The sequence below is a fragment of the Gadus morhua genome, chromosome 23, assembly GCF_902167405.1.
Source record: "Gadus morhua chromosome 23, gadMor3.0, whole genome shotgun sequence".
In the NCBI taxonomy this organism is placed as follows: domain Eukaryota; kingdom Metazoa; phylum Chordata; class Actinopteri; order Gadiformes; family Gadidae; genus Gadus; species Gadus morhua.
The window spans coordinates 13255622-13271523 of record NC_044070.1 but is presented as its reverse complement, the minus strand read 5'-3'; the positions used below and the strand labels follow the sequence as shown (position 1 = coordinate 13271523).

The 15902-nt window shown below is 48.4% G+C and overlaps 1 protein-coding gene across 2 annotated transcripts in view; it reads right to left on the bottom strand.

Annotated features, from left to right (window-relative positions):
* Nucleotides 1–513: 513 nt before the first annotated feature.
* Nucleotides 514–15902, bottom strand: part of mpp7a (MAGUK p55 scaffold protein 7a) — a 119782-nt gene continuing 104393 nt past the window's right edge. For both annotated transcript variants that reach the window (XM_030349710.1, XM_030349711.1), the window contains 4 exons: nucleotides 12978–13071; nucleotides 10770–10878; nucleotides 8219–8362; nucleotides 514–2459 (listed from right to left, as the gene is read on the bottom strand). In XM_030349710.1, coding sequence (XP_030205570.1) covers nucleotides 2280–2459; nucleotides 8219–8362; nucleotides 10770–10878; nucleotides 12978–13071 — 527 coding nt within the window. In that variant the 3' untranslated portion in view covers nucleotides 514–2279. The remainder of the gene's footprint in view (nucleotides 2460–8218; nucleotides 8363–10769; nucleotides 10879–12977; nucleotides 13072–15902) is intronic.

Below are 15902 nucleotides of genomic sequence, written 5' to 3'. Positions count from 1 at the left end.
AAATGCCCTGTGACATCCCGGAGATAGTAATGCATGCCCCTGCTGTGGGGGAACACAAGGGTTCATCAGATCGCTCACTCTGGATGCCACAGCGGATGGATTTTCACCCTGCAGGGTATTGACATTGAGTCAAATGAGTCGGACTTCCTGCTTAATGACCCGTATGATTTGGAAATCCTTAATCGAGTATATGAGCTTAACTCAACTCAAGGATTTACAAATTGAATTCTGGGCCAGGCAAGCAAGTTGGATGACATGTCTGTGAGTCATGGTTATGCTCTCGAGCAGCGCAGTCCCGTAGACTGGAGGAAGGGTGTGTGAGCTCTGTTTGCACAACTGTGTACTAGGAACATCCGTCCACGCCTGAGAGAGGGATGCCTGTTATGGGACAGAGTTTAAGGAGACATCAGAAGCGCCCTAGAGCAGTAAATTGTTAGCTGTTATGGATCATTTCTGGGACAGCAAAAAGTCTCATAGGTAAAAAGAAAACTTTCAGAGACTCGGACAAAAAAATATGCCTCATATACAATATTTAATATAGTACAGAAGGAAGAGAAAAAATACACAAATTGTAAACCTCTGATATTGCTAGATAAGACGGATGTGCATCAAATGATGATATAAACCACTATAATATAATGTGAACTTATTTAGTGGCATCGCAAAAAGAAATAGCCAAAAAATATCTTGTGCTAGATTTCCCTTGTACTTTTTGCGGAATTTAGATAAATTAAGACAATTTAGCAAAAATAAGTGAATTCAACAGAAACAGACTAAAGCGTGGACAAAAAAAGTTTGGGACCTGAGAAATAAACACCACCAACAGTCATTGAAGCTGTTGAAAATATGTGCATTGTGAAACTTAGATAAAAAGAAGGCCTAACGTTTTTTTCTTATGTGTAGAAAATCTTTTTCTTCTGTGAAATAAGGAAATATAAGCAGTTCATATTATACACTTCAAAAGAAGGACTACCGTGGGTTGAACATGTATACAGAGAGTGCTTCGAAAGCGGGAACAACTACGCAAGCAGTGTCTCCGAAAGCAATTACCCCGTTATCCTATCTATACAAACTTCTCAACATCAGTAGCCCGCAAAAACAAAATATGCAAATCAGAGATGTTCAGAGAGATACGCATATGAACATGTATAAGAAACTGACGATGCATAAAAAAATAAACAACACCCATAAACTCCCTATTATGACCGACTAGAATTCACAGGTGGCTACTTGGCGTTTCTCCGCTGGTATTTCTAAGTCGTAAACCTCAAAGTTCAGGCCTCTGAACATTTTCTTCCAATCCAGCGTAGCCAAAGTGCTGAGGGCTAGTGCTGCTATGTGTAGTGGACTTGTTATGGTGGGAAACCTTTCTGCGGAGGGTGGTGGCGTCGGTAATAAATTGTTCCTTAATGGAATATAAAACACCTCAAGAGAATGACTCCTCTTTGTGCTTTTTTTGGGAGAAGAGGCAGGGCTGGGGGAATTTCATTTACACCACCACCCAATGATGGCTTAGGGTTGAAACCGTTGTTAGGCCGTCACAGGTTGGAGATTTTCACAGACCATGGTCAAAATATGCATATAAAAAAAGGTCGGTAAAGCAAACATCTAAAAAATAATTAAAATATTTATATATTATTTTGATCCTTAAAAAAAATCTACTGCCCTTGTCTGGCCATGTTTCTTTTGACATGGGTTCAACAGTTCATGAACTCATTGTAAAAGCACACAGAGACAGATTTTTCTTTTTTTTGTAAGAAGGCAGTTTTTCTTTGATTTCTTCATTTTCGTCACAGTGGCAGAGGTCTTCACCGACATGGGCGTTCAAACCCTCCACTCAGAAAAATAAAGAAAAGCATCTAAAAAATTAAAACCAAGAGACTAATTAAACGAGATCGTGCTTGATTGGCAATCTATCGGACTAAAAAGACTGCTGATAATAGGTGCAGTGCAGTGTTCAGGAGACTCCCGGCCAGGACGGAGAAGAACATTCAACCGACTGAAGACAGACGTAAGTCAGTCAGATCAGTATCAGATCAACAACAACAAATGTGTGATCCACTCAGGCTTTCAGTCCCACGTCCCTCTGCCGACCACGCCTGACCTCACTCTATTGTTATTGATAGTCACCCTCGGAGATCCAGGGTCCGATCCAGGACCTATGCTTGCCCACCTGTATTAACCTGGTGGCATCTGATATCTGCCAATCAAAACCCTGCAAACTTGTGTGAAAGCCCTTCCATTTCTCTCCGCCAAAGGTCCACCGGCGGCCAGACCCTTCAGGAGTGAGTCCAGCTGACTGGGAGCCAGTGCTTCTCGGTCTCTATCTTCCTCAGGGCCTGCCTAAGCTCCCCGAAGGCCGTGGTCAGGTCGTCATTGACGATCACCTGCTCAAACAGGTGGCTGTACTGGCTCTCCATCACCTGGGCAGCGCTCACCATCTCCTCAAAGTCCTCCTCCTGCAAGGGGGTGATGAGAGAGAGAGAGAGAGAGAGAGAGAGAGAGAGAGAGAGAGAGAGAGAGAGAGAGAGAGAGAGAGAGAGAGAGAGAGAGAGAGAGAGAGAGAGAGAGAGAGAGAGAGCGAACAAAATAGTAACAGTAAACAAAAAAGGGCAGATAAACTCACGGTGTAAACACAAATCACACGGCCAAAAACACACAAATATAAACTCAAATAAACAAAGTGGCCCGTACGGCTATACCACACATGAACCCCGCTCCAAGACCACGCACTAAAAGAGCCTCCTACAGCAACCCGACCTCAAGGAATTTTCGTAATTTCCCTTTCACGGCTATCGGATTCGCAAAGAAAATAAAAAAATACTAAAAATATGCAAAAGACAAAACATAACAAGGCGCGTAAAACATACATAATTGTTACATGCCAGTCAGTTATTGTACGTGTGATTGAGCAATAATAGCTTGTGGACGAGGCCACGTTTGGTGTTTTGGACGCTTAGGTCATGTGAAAGTGTTTAGCCTCTAGCTGGCTCGGAAAAGGCGGTTAGCAGAATATAAAGTTAAATTAGTGACAGTGTTCTCTAGTCTCACATATCAGAATTTAGATAAACATGTAAAAGGCTGATAGCAGACGAACGTAATCACGGCAAATGGGGGCATTTCGTTCGTCCAATCAAAGGCCGTTTTAAGCATGGCAGTCCTGCAACAGAGCTATGATAGATCTATGCAGATGGCGTTGAGGAAGTAGTGCAAAAAGAGCGCCATCATAGTGCTGCAGTTCATAGTAGACATGGCGGTAGTGCAAAAAAGTCATTAGTAGCGTTCAGAGGTTAACCAGGTAGAGAACAGAATCGGGGAAAAGTAGTTTCTGAGCCTGTTAGTACGGGTTTATATCCGTAACCAAACAGGAAACAAGGCGATTCCTCTAAGGTGGAGTCCATCAAGGGGCAGAACCCATTTCTAACTCGCACCACAACCATGTAGCCCAAGAGCAACCACACCAAAATAGTAGACTGAAATAAAAACCCGGTTAATAGCCCATTCATTAATGCCCAGGTATCTCATCATGGTGGTTCTTTATGGGCATTCTGGTTGTGGCAATTTCCACCTCAGGGGACAGAGCGGTTGTACTGATTTAGCTGGCTCCTTTTCTATATTAATGGATATATGCTCCATGATAGATCGGTTTTATAATGACTCCTATTTTAAATTCCTCACTCATAGTTAAATATCATGATTGAGCACGCAAATACGTCTGCATTAAAATATCCTGCTGTTTAGCTTGTAGGGAAGAAAGATAAATCCATCTCTATGAGCTTTCTGGTTCTCATTGGATTCACATTTCTAGGACTTGTTCTTAATGAGGCGTGGGTTGAATAACCGGTCCCTCTTTATGCCAATAAGTGTAGCAAAAAGGTTGCTTTTGTACTCCGAACAAAGAGCATTTAAGACGGTGGTTTTGCCAAGCGCGAATTAGGTAGAATGACTTTTGATCTAAGCAATAAACCTCCCTCAAAAGTCAATGACATTAAACAACTGACATGGGGTGGTTTATGGCGTGGAGGGAACAGTCCTGTACTGCGTGGCCCCAGTTTTCCGTGCCGTCTTTCTCCTCGTAGCTGAACCACTGCCAGGTGAATAAATATGCCTAAGTTGTTGTCCCCCAAGCAGTGATGGTATAGATGTAGTCCATCTGAACTGTATTAGAGTGTACTCTGATTACAAGTCAACCCTGAAAGGTCAACGTCTGCAACCCTGCTTCGGCAGTGGCCATGAGAAGGACCTCAGAAAAGCGAGTGAGGAGAATGACCTAAGAACAGCGAGTGAGAAGAAGGATGGTGTGGGAGTCTTTTCCATGTTCACCGGTGGAAGGCTGTGTCCGTGTGTCGAACGTCTAGTCAAGCCCTGCCGGGGGAAGGAAGATCAATCTCCACTAGAAGACAGGTTTTGGGGACAGGGAGCTGGAGAGGCGCGATGGAAAGACGATGGGACAAAATCCAAAGTGCCAAAAACCGCGAGGGGGGACAAAAAGAAAAGCACAACAACCCTGAAATGAGACAGTGGAAGATCGGAGCCGGAGCTCAGAGAGAATGCCGAGGAGACGTAGCGTGGACACGTCGTCCAAAGACCCCGCTGTAGACGACTCAAAACCTCTGGCCGATAGCAGGAGCTGGTCCAAAGTCACCACTGGGCCGGAGCCAAGGCCTCCGTGGAAAAATAGACTTTTATTGTCTGCAATAAGAAACACCTGTCCTCGGTGTTAAGATGATATAAGTGTTAGAAAATAGCTTTACAAATACGGAGAACTGGTCCACCTAAAGGGTCCCTTTTGAAGGAAAAATGAATCCTCTCTGGCTTCACAGGGACCCAACATTCCTTTCAGTCCAGCTATTTGCGCTCTAGACCTAACGTTTACGTGGTGATTTTTGCAAATACCACAGTACAAGTTCATAATATATTATGTCAGCTAGCTTTGGTACACTACAGAATGATTTTACACCTTTTGGAATCCGACGCCTAGCATTTTTCCAGCTATAACAATTGGCTTTGAGTCAAGAGCGCCCTGCTAAAACAATGAAGGGACTGTTTTTTGCCGTTCAATCATTAAAGCAGACCTCTCTCACTCCCCCTCTCTCTCTCTCTAAAAAAAAAGCGAAAATAGCTGGCTTTGGATAAAATGTGTCCGAGACACAGACTGTATTCACAAAACAAGGGCTTCTCTCTGGGCCCCTTCTTGTGCCAATATGTGGTGACCTGTCGCTGCCCATTGTGGTTTGAGTTGGTTACCTGAGCAAAATGCCCTCCACTGTCAGCAAGCAATTTTGTCTCTTGTGAAATTAAAGCTAAGTGACCAATAACCGGATTATTATCTCATAATTGAGGTATCGTATAACATGGACACTAATTGGCACTCCTAAGAGTGCCAAAAGGGATTTACATTGTTTTTTATTGCGGACTGATTCGATGCGGCCATGCCTGGCATCTCCCCCATGCTCTGGACCGACTGCTAAGATTTCAAACAAGAAAAGTCTCCAAAAGTGCAAAAGTAACACAGTAATCCAACAGAACGGTCAAATGGATTAGTCAATTTTAGATTCAAATAGTATAGTGTTACAAAATCGAGTCTGGCCAAACCTCTGCATGGTAGACCAGCGATGCAATTACTTTCTGATGAACAGAGTGTGTTACGATTGATTTTCAATCACTCTCTGCTCTGCCAACAAACCAGTTCCGTTCCCTACCAGTTAACACTTCAGTTCACCGGCAGAGCCACTTGTATTTCTTGGTACTTACTACTACAAATGTATGGAGTCACTCACTCAGTCTCATCAAGGTCTGGAAACCGCGAGGGGGTAACAAAAACGAAAGCACAACAACCCTGAGAGGAGACAGTTGAAGAACGGGGCCGGGGTTCTGATAAAATGCCGAGGAGACAGAGGGAATGCCCCAACGATTGTGACGGATGACGGCCGAGCGAGTCAGAGACAGATTTAGCGTGGCCACGCCGTCTAAAGACCCCGCTGTGGCTACAGGAATGGTCCATTAAGCACTGACCATGTAACATTATGTGTTGCATTATAAAAGTGAATAGGCGTTAGGTATTTAGGGTTCATAAGAACACTTGGATTAAAAACGCGTGGAAAACTCCAACCAGCGTGGACCGTAGCAACAGCCTTTGTGCGATAAGGCCGCCTGCCTGCTGGCTGTCTGTGTAACTGTTAGCAGGGCTCCGAGTCAACGCGTTGTCCAGACTACTGAACACTATCTACCTTGTTCTTTTCACGTTCCAGCTGTGACGCCTGCTGTTACGGTGTGTGTACGCTCGCTGACTTCTTGACGTGTCACGCCCCTGACGGTTTGACAGCGCGTTCAAAAAACAAAAAAAACGAGAGAAAAACGCCAAAACGTCTGACAGCCGCCGCTGTGCGAGGGATGTTCTGAGTTAGAGCTGACCTCGCACAGGGATGGTCGACGCCTGGAGGAGAGTGTGATTGAATGTAAGAGACACACACATACTCATGCACACATACACAGTGGGATGATTCACACTGTATCCACAGAGTCATCCCGTATGAGCGAGGGGGATGAGAACAGATAATGGGGGGACGACGGGGGGGGGGTTCTGTGTGCTTCCCACCGGGCCGGGGACGGACACCTGCGAACCTTTATTAATCCACAAAGCTCTTTCCCTGTCTTGTCCTGTCCCTGCCTCTGCCTGTGGCTTCTTGCTCTGCACTTTGAGAGGCGTCATGTCTCTTTACAGCTCTCTCTCTCTCTCTCTCTCCCTCTCTCCCTCCCCCCCCCTCTCTCTCTCTCTCACATCAGTGATCCCCTCAGCCCCTCTCTCCCCCCCACAGTGAGAGGCTGGGGAAGCCATCACCCGTCCGTCACCCCCTCCCCCCCTCCCCCCAACGACACCATCTCAGTGCGCATCGCAGGTCCACTAATCAGCCACACCTGTGTCGCCGCTGGCTCCTTGGAAAGGTGTGTAAAGAGATGACATCATCACTCACGCACACACACAATGATGATAACACGCACACACTTATATATTTATTTCTATGCATGTCATGTGGGATAAGGTTTGACTTTTTTCTCTCCCAAATCGACCATTGAGTAAAGCCAGGTGTTACAACGTCCATCTCGGTCTTCAGACGCTATCTGTGCTGGCGATCTGTGTTCCAGTAAAGTCAAGGGCTTGGCTGTATTTTCGTAAAGGTTATTGCCTACAGTCACACATCGGTGGTTGTGTAAAGAAAATCATAAATCGGCGCATCTGCCGATTAGGCCTAATCCTCCTTTAAATGGAGATCACATTGCAACAGTGAAATAATAGTAAGATCAAGAATTGGCTCTATCTCCAGAACTCCCAAGCTTCTTTGGAAACCTATCATCATGCATGATGTGAATAGAACAGAAGAAAGATTCAATCATATTTAACAATAAGAACCTAAGCTTCTCTTTTATTGGTCTCTGCATAGCAGCTGAGTAAGGGATTACCACATCACAATTTGGCAGCATTTTGGAAATGATTAAATAAATAGAGTCCGTTTATAATACTGAGGCCATGAATATTTGGACTTCTCATGTGCCTATGGTCAGTTAGAAACAATAAAATAAACTGCCTCCAACTGCAGCTTCTTAACCACAGGTAATACAGTTGTTGACAGTGGGACGGTCTCTCCCTCTCTGCCTGGTGTCTCCCTGTGCTAATGGGTCAACCAATGAGCAAAGAGGAAGGTTTGGTCAGGTGATATGGTTCATCCGTGCTCAGGTTTATTCAAGGCCTTTGGTTTTTTCTCGTTCTCTCTAGGACTCTGCTTCTCTGACGATCTCTTCTAGAGCTTTTTCCTTTCCTTTGTTTTCAGGGTTCAACCAGCTGTTTAACTGATGCCTGGTTTCTCCTCTACATTCATATGCCCTACAATCCTCTCACCAATACATCCCTTCATTACTAATAATCTATGTTCTGTTTTGGCCATTAAACATTGCTTCATTACTGACGACCTATGTTCTGCTATTGCCATTTAACAAAGGGCTTCATTACTGAAGCCCTTTTTTCTGTTTTAGCCATTTGAGATGAGGACATGATAACTTTTGACACTTATGGTAGTTTCTGTCTGAACTCACTTTTTAAACTTCGCCGATTTGTGACTGCATCAAAATACTAAGCATTGCATAGTATTTGCACTAGTTGTTTGCCATAATGCACACTGTGGAGGGAGGGAGGGAGGGAGGGAGGGAGGGGAGGTCTTACGATGAAGGGCTTGGCGGTGCCGTGGTCGTCCTTGTTGGAGATGACCTTCCCGTTCCTCCGGGACTCCCTCAGTCTCTCCACGGACGGGGGCATGACGAAGACCACGAAGGGCTTGAACTCTGCAGTCCGCAGGTGCTTCAACGTCTGCAGAGAGGGGAGGCGTGTGAGGAACGTGCCGCAGGACATAGTGGGATGTAATGATGATGCGTGTGTACAGGTGGAGATAATACAACATCACGTAGGTGTGCTGTACAGGAACGATTTGTGAAGTTGTCAAGTAAATGAATCAGCGGGTCTTCCCTTGATCATGCTCCACTGAACCCAATTATTGTGTCTTGGATCTATTCTTGTGCCGAGACATTATTGTTCATCAGCATACCTTCAAACACATTGTGCGTGTAGCATACCTGTGCATTTTAGTTTTTGCCGAAATACTTCTAGAGATGGACCATCCCAACATGTTATTCAGCGGTGAGATTCAACACAACCATAGCTTGAAAAGCTGCACGTATCACACACAAGGTCAACACAGGTGACCTTGGACGAGCGCAGAACGCAGTACTGTAGGCCGACTGCAGCGTAGAAACACATAGTGACACGCCCTCGAGGTGACCACGCTGCGTCAGCCTGCACAAGGGTCGCACAACAAGCTATTGGGTGGAAAGGAGCGAGCGCTGAATCGACCAAAATAAACATGATGAATGAAATGTGTCTTGATGTAATAAATCACAGGATGTGAGTGAGGCCTGTACCCTTAAATCCTATGTGCATGAATGTACTGACAGTGTGTGTGTGTGTGTGTGTGTGTGTGTGTGTGTGTGTGTGTGTGTGTGTGTGTGTGTGTGTGTGTGTGTGTGTGTGTGTGACTATGTGTATCAATCTTGTAAAACGATATAGGGAACACAAAACCGCAACTGACAAAAGATTTGCTTGATCGAAAGCTCTGTTCTGGGCCCCCTGGTTAGGCCTCGTGCAGGGACCTCGCTCCAGCACTGTGTTTGGGGCCCGCGAACGCAGATCGGCCCCAAAACCTGTGGTCCAAAACCCACAAGGGATATGAAAGAAAACAATAATTGAAAAATAGAGTAGTGGAGGAACACGTAAGAAAGACACGAGAGCAACATCTGTGTCCGCGGTGGCGAGAAATGAAACGCCTGCTACCAATCAGCGGGGGGGGGAATCGACTCGATCACTGCTGTCGGTCGCACACGCCACCACCATCGCCCCCCCAGCCACCCCCCCCCCCCCCCCCAGCCAACACGGCTGTGTTACTCCATAAGCCGTGCCCCGCCCATACACAAAGCGTGAGTATAGATATATATATGGCTGGAGATGGTAACGTTTAGCGTGAATGGTGAATGTGAACTCCATTCTAAATGGTGTTGTTTATTCTACAGTTGGTAATAGAAGGTGAATAGGAGTTGCGGTTGTGCTTATGGGATAAAAATAACCCGCGATCCGTGCGCAGTTATGTGAAACGGGATACAGTTGGTAAACGCTCGGCCAAACATCGTTGGGGGGAATGGGGGGTCTTAAATCCAGGTTCTTCATATTTGAGAAACCAAATTCGCCCCATTAAGAGAGCTAAGACCCTGATCCCTCTGTGGCACACACACACACAAGTGGTCACGCCAAAGCACACACACACATTCCTGGGACGGTCACAAACATACGCCCACACGCCCCCCAACGCCTGGCTCTCTGCTCCGGGGGCCCGACCGGCTCCCGGCCTTACTGGGGGCCCCGCGGCGGTCTGGGCACACGCCAGCCTAATCCATATAATGGCATCTTTCCGGACACGCTTGTTATTATCCACTAAAGGAAAAACAAATATGGGCAGAGGCTCCTGGGCGCCGTGGGTGGGGGGTGGGGGGTTGATAGGGGCCTCTGACCCCCCCGAATACCAGGGGCCCGGCCGGTCGGTGCCTTGGGGGTGGGGAGGGTGGTAGGGTAGGGGGTGAGGCGGAAGGGGGCACTCGTTTAGGGCCGCTTGTCACCACTGCCCTGCCACTCGGGACACATAAGCCGAAGAGGAAAGCTTCAAATGGAGGAAATTAACTGTAATTGCTCCCTCCGCAATGCCCCTCTGCGTAAACCCGCTTTGGGTAAGCCAGAGAGCAGGCTAGGACCTTAAGGGCAGGTCCATGCAGAGAGAGCAAGGGAGAGCAAAGGAGAGAGAGAGAGAGAGCAAAGGGGAGAGAGAGAGAGAGCAAAGGGGAGAGAGAGAGAGAGCAAAGGGGAGAGAGAGAGAGAGCAAAGGGGGGAGAGAGAGAGAGAGAGAGAGAGAGAGAGAGAGAGAGAGAGAGAGAGAGAGAGAGAGAGAGAGAGAGAGAGAGAGAGAGAGAGAGAGAGAGAGAGAGAGAGAGAGAATAAGAGAAAAATAAAGAGATGAATAAACAGAAGGAGATATTCTAATTAGGTAGGTGGGGAAGGATGTGTCAAAGGTTAACAATTTAGTGCGACTGAGATAGAGGAAGGAAGGGAATTAGAAGGAATGACACATGGTGAAACACAAGAGTGTGTGTGTGCACGTCGGGCTGGTGTCACTAACATGTGGCTGGACATCCAATAGGCACACTTTGTTCCTGGCGAGGACGGCCCGCACGGTGTCCAGAGTGGTGCCATAGTAGTTGCCTTTGTACTCGCCATACTCAACCAACCTGAGAGAGCGAGAGAGAGAGTGAGAGAGAGAGAGAGAGAAATCAGATTAACACATGTATTTGAGTACCACTATGAAAATGACACAGAAATACGTGGATACTCATTGGTCCGTCTGCGCTTTCATTTCAGCATTCAAACGTATCCATTCTTATATTTTCTCGGTCACGTGGAGAACACAAAAGGCCAATCATGTTGATGGAAGGACCGCCACGGGCTGCCAAAGACCTGGCACTGCTGCATCACTCTAAATTGAAGTGGAACAGTGGTGTTTTTTCACCGGTCATAGTGAGCAAGGCATAAAACAACAATGCTGTTGATGGATGGCTGGCTGGCCGGCTACGGGGAACAAGGCCGCGTATTGAGACCCCTGCAGCCGTTCTAATGTGGCGTGACAGCCCAGACTCTGATGCAGCCTGTTTGTTATTACAGGTCAAGGTGTAAATATTATTGGATGCCCGAATGGTGGCCTAAGAACGAACATTCAGATGCTATGGGGTATGCTTGATGATTATTCGAATGGTGGAAAGGAATGTGTTTGGCAAAACGATAAATAAACACCGGGGACAAGATCAGAACAATATGAAAAAGTAAGTGATGTTTTTTGGGAAATGTATAAAGGATTAGCGATTAAAGGGAATATTGCGAGGGCGATTCGATCCCAATCCAACCCTACCCTCACGTCCTGTCTGTGTTCACACCCGCTAGAGATTAATCTCATTCTTAACTTCTGATGGAGACACACATTGTAGCGAAGTGCTGTTTGCGTATTTCGTATATGGTGATGGATGTGGAGAGGAGCAGACTTTGGCAGAACGCAGTTGGACCGTGCCAGTCGTGCACACCAATAAGTGGCCTTTTTTACACCCAAACAAGAAGGGCGAGAAAAGCAATCCGCCAACCTCAGCAAAAGCAAAAGAGCGAAGGGGAATTAACGACTGGAAAAGTATTTCAGAGCGCTGTGTGTTATTCTCACAGTCCTGCCCGCCAATGATTGTTCTGCAAATGATTGGAAGCGAGCGTGTGAGTAATGCCCATGTAAAACGACTTGTCCTCACCGTAATTGCCCATGTAAGAAGAGTTTACACGGGCGCCCCGGCAGGAGTACAAAAGGAGGCTTTTAAAGTGCTCTTACAAGCCTCGTTTTTGGACGATGGGAACGTTATTCAAGAGCACATACAGTAGCGTGTGTTGTGTGTAAAAAAAAAAAAATAAGAAAAAAGAAAAAGACAAATCTTTTAAGCTTGGAGACTGGGCTAAGCGAGGCTGGAGCAGAGCCATGTGTGACACAGAACAGGGATTCTCTAGGGAAAAAGCCAGCCCGTGTCCTCCCCGCCCACCCCCGCCTCATTCCGTGTCGTTGGGTCACTCTCGGCTCCGACTTCCACGCGATGGCCTTGTTTTGGGCCGAGTGCGTCCAGCCGTGTCCGTCGACCGGGGCCATCTCGCCGGACCGCCACTTAGCCTGCCTAGTAATTTAGGAGGCGGGATCGTATCCGCGCCCCCCCCTCCCCCCCCCCCCCCCCCCCCCCCCCGCTGCCCTTCCCCTCTCCCCACGCATCCACACCACATCACAGCTCTGCCACTCAACCCTCCGACTCGGTCGCATAACAACATTGCATGCCTCGGACAACGCCGCAAACATGGGCTAAATATATAACCGCCCACCAACCCCCCCGACGTGGGACAAACACCCCAGGGTTTTGGGCCGAACGCATGTCTGTAATGTAATGTAATGTAATCTATTGATCGTTTATGATGGATTAAGGTCGGCACACAGGGACTTCTAAAGGCCGGCTTCCGGAGACGGTCGTACGCGGGGAGCGAAGGCGGGGGGGGGCGAGAGGGAAAGGTAAAGGAGGAAGCGGAGCAGCACTCGAGACAGGAGGCACCTCGGGGGCCCCGATGTCTCCCCGAGGGCCAGAGATCCGTTACTGGCCCCGGCTGGTAGCCTGTCAACACCGCCGCCCGGCCAATTACGGAGATGGATGTGTTGCCGCTAAAAGAGCAAATATCCTGCTCCATTAACACGGCGCGCGGGCAGCCGGCTGCACCTTTGGACGGCGGCGGTGTCTGAGGCGGGACGCGCTCTGAGACCTACTTGTTGTTCTGGATGTCCTTCTCGAAGAGGTGTTTGGAGACAAAGTGGTACTCCACTCCGTCACTCTCCTGGTTCTTCTTGGCCCGGCTGGTGTCTGAGAGAGAGGGAATGAGGGAATTAGAAGGGGGGATGGGAGAGGGAGAGGAAGAGAGAGCGAGAGAACTAGCGAGAGAGAGAGAGGGAGAGAACCAGAGACATAGAGAGCGAGAGAGAGAGAGCGAGAGAGAGAGAGCGGTAGATGGCGAGAGAGAGAGAGAGAGCGGAAGAGAGAGCGAGTGAGAGTAGGGCAGGGATTGAGCAACAGAGAAAAAAGGGAACGATTACCTCAAACCCAGACATGTCTGACTCACTGTTGGGGTTAGAAACTAGTTGAACAGAGGCCCTTATTACCATGGCTGTGTGTCCACCCGCCACGCCATGCCAACCCTTGTATCTTTCATTGTGCAATAGCGGCTATAAAATACACAACCTGTAGCGTTCTGTGCCACCGAACTCAGACACTTAGCTGACATTCAAGCGGCACTTTTTTATGCCGAGCTTTATTAAATTTGGCTCCTGTAATGTCGTGGCGCAGGACTCTGCAGACGGCAGGGGCGTTTAGCATTAGCAACCATAGCTGCTGTGAGGAAATTGAGTTTGGTAGCACTCATTAACATCAAGTCCCAACGTTTACTTGGCCATAAACCCGGACCGTTAAATGGGAAGCAATGAGGGAAGGCCGTTCTGTGTGTGTTTGTGAGTAAAGGTGTCTGTTGTGGGGGTCTTAGCCATGGGGAGGGGGGGAGGGAGGGTCAGGATAGTGAACCGAGTGTGCCGCTCCAAGTCCCTGGGGTCGCGGGGTCACCTGACACACTTCGAGAGGTCGTGGGGGGGTTTGGGGTAGGCTCCTGAAGGTAAACGCTGTAAAACCTTAGAGCCTAGGAGCCTTCAGGGGACAAACAATCCTTTGTTCTACCTAATGTTTCTTAATAATTCTTTTCTTTGGTGTTTTGGGATTGGAACACGGCCTCGGCCGGGCTATTAGAAAACAGACGCAATAAATGGCCGTGGAGGCCTCGTTTCTCCCCGTTTATTGGAGCGGGCTCCTGTACCTGTGAAAGCAGGCGGCTGACAAAGACAGAGAGCGATTACCCTCGGCGCTCCAGACGGGAGCATTAAAACACAAAGCGAGGCCTTGAGGAGTATCCCCCGTCCCATTAGTCCGGCGCCCGGCGAGTGGTAGTCCATGGCGCGGTATCGCGAGCGGCCCCGCTCAGCGCACCTCTCCGTGCGCTCTCCTGGCATCTGTTTTGTGGCACGCCGAGAACAAGAAAAAAGTACCGCTAAATAATTACGGCACGACGAAAAAATCTGCGGCCGTTTGTTTCCAAATCACGGAAAATATCAGTAAGCTTGGATTGGCATCAAAATGTCCCAAGCCCCCCCCCCCCCCCGCACTCCTCAGTCTAATGGCTTATTGCAGCGTTGCTTGCATTACTTAGACGGCTGGTTTACATTTTACAGCGACAAGCATGTGCATGCGGTGATGGTGATGTGTGTGTGTGTTTCTGTGTGCGTCTGAGCTGTGTGTGTGTGTGTGTGTGTGTGTGTGTGTGTGTGTGTGTGTGTGTGTGTGTGTGTGTGTATGCATACGTGTAGTGGTTAGATGAGACCACTGGTGAGGCTGAGCCTTAAGCTGGTGGTCTCCCAAGCTACGATATTTTCAAAAGTCAGGGGGTGGGGGGGGGGGGGGGGAGGACACTTTCAGGGATGCGTCTCAAACAACAGCAAGTGTAAAACACATCCATCTGCCATCCAACCTTCCCAAATCAAAAGACGGGCTGCTCTCCGGGTCGTTCTGCGAGGCGTGCCGTTCTCTCTGAAGGAGTGCCAGGACTGGCCGTAGCGCGGCCGTCCTATCTGGGTCAGAGCCCGTCCTGTCGGGGCTGTTCTAAACCTCTGGCAGCACGGCTCACATTTGCAAACAATTAACAACGGAAAAAATGAAAAAGAGGACGGGATCAGCGATGAAAAAAATAACCAAGAGATTTGTAATACCGGGACAGTATAATTGTCTGATTGTGACTGGGACATACACACTGCATGTCACAAACATGATCATTCACGATCACACGCACACATAAGAGCACACGCGCAGACACGCGCCCACACCCACACAAACACACACGCGCCTGGCTGGTAACTCCCGCCTGCCTCTCTCAGCCCCTGACGGACGGCCAATGCATGGACACCGCATGCGCCAGGGACCATGCCTCCACGTATAACTCAAACCAATGGATTGGACCGAGTGCCCTGGCTTCAGTTAGGGGGGCTGGGTGGGTGGGGGGCGGGCTGGGTAAGGGAGGGGAGGGGAGGGGCTGGAGGGGACTGTGTGGGTTCTGGGCGGAACTGCTAGAAGACTTAAAATGGCTGGCAGCTCCGGGCGGGCCAGTCAAACAACAGAGCGGACGAAAAACCGCTGGACGCTGATCAGCAGGGCGTCATTTGGAGCGAGGGGAGCGAGGGGAGAGAGGGGAGAGAGAGAGAGAGAGAGAGAGAGAGAGAGAGAGAGAGAGAGAGAGAGAGAGAGAGAAAGGAGGAGTGAGAGGAAGCGTAAGGGAGAGGGAGAGGGAACAGTGAGGGAAACAGACAGACAGATAACCAGACTGGGACAGAAACGAGGGGAAGTGCTGAAAGGGCGAGAGAATTCATGGAAGATATCTGAGCCAAATCAAGGGAAAACCAAAGAGAGAGAGAGCAAAAATGCGAGAGCGACAGAGAAACACACAGGGAGAAATTACAAAAACGGTGTCATTGGGCCAAATCTCCGGGCAGCAGAATGGCATGACTTCAGGAGGTAGAAAAACAGTTTCCTCCATCCTTCAGGGGCCTGTCAGCCCGGCTGTGAAAAGCTGACAATTACACAGGAGGCCAAACACTCTGGCC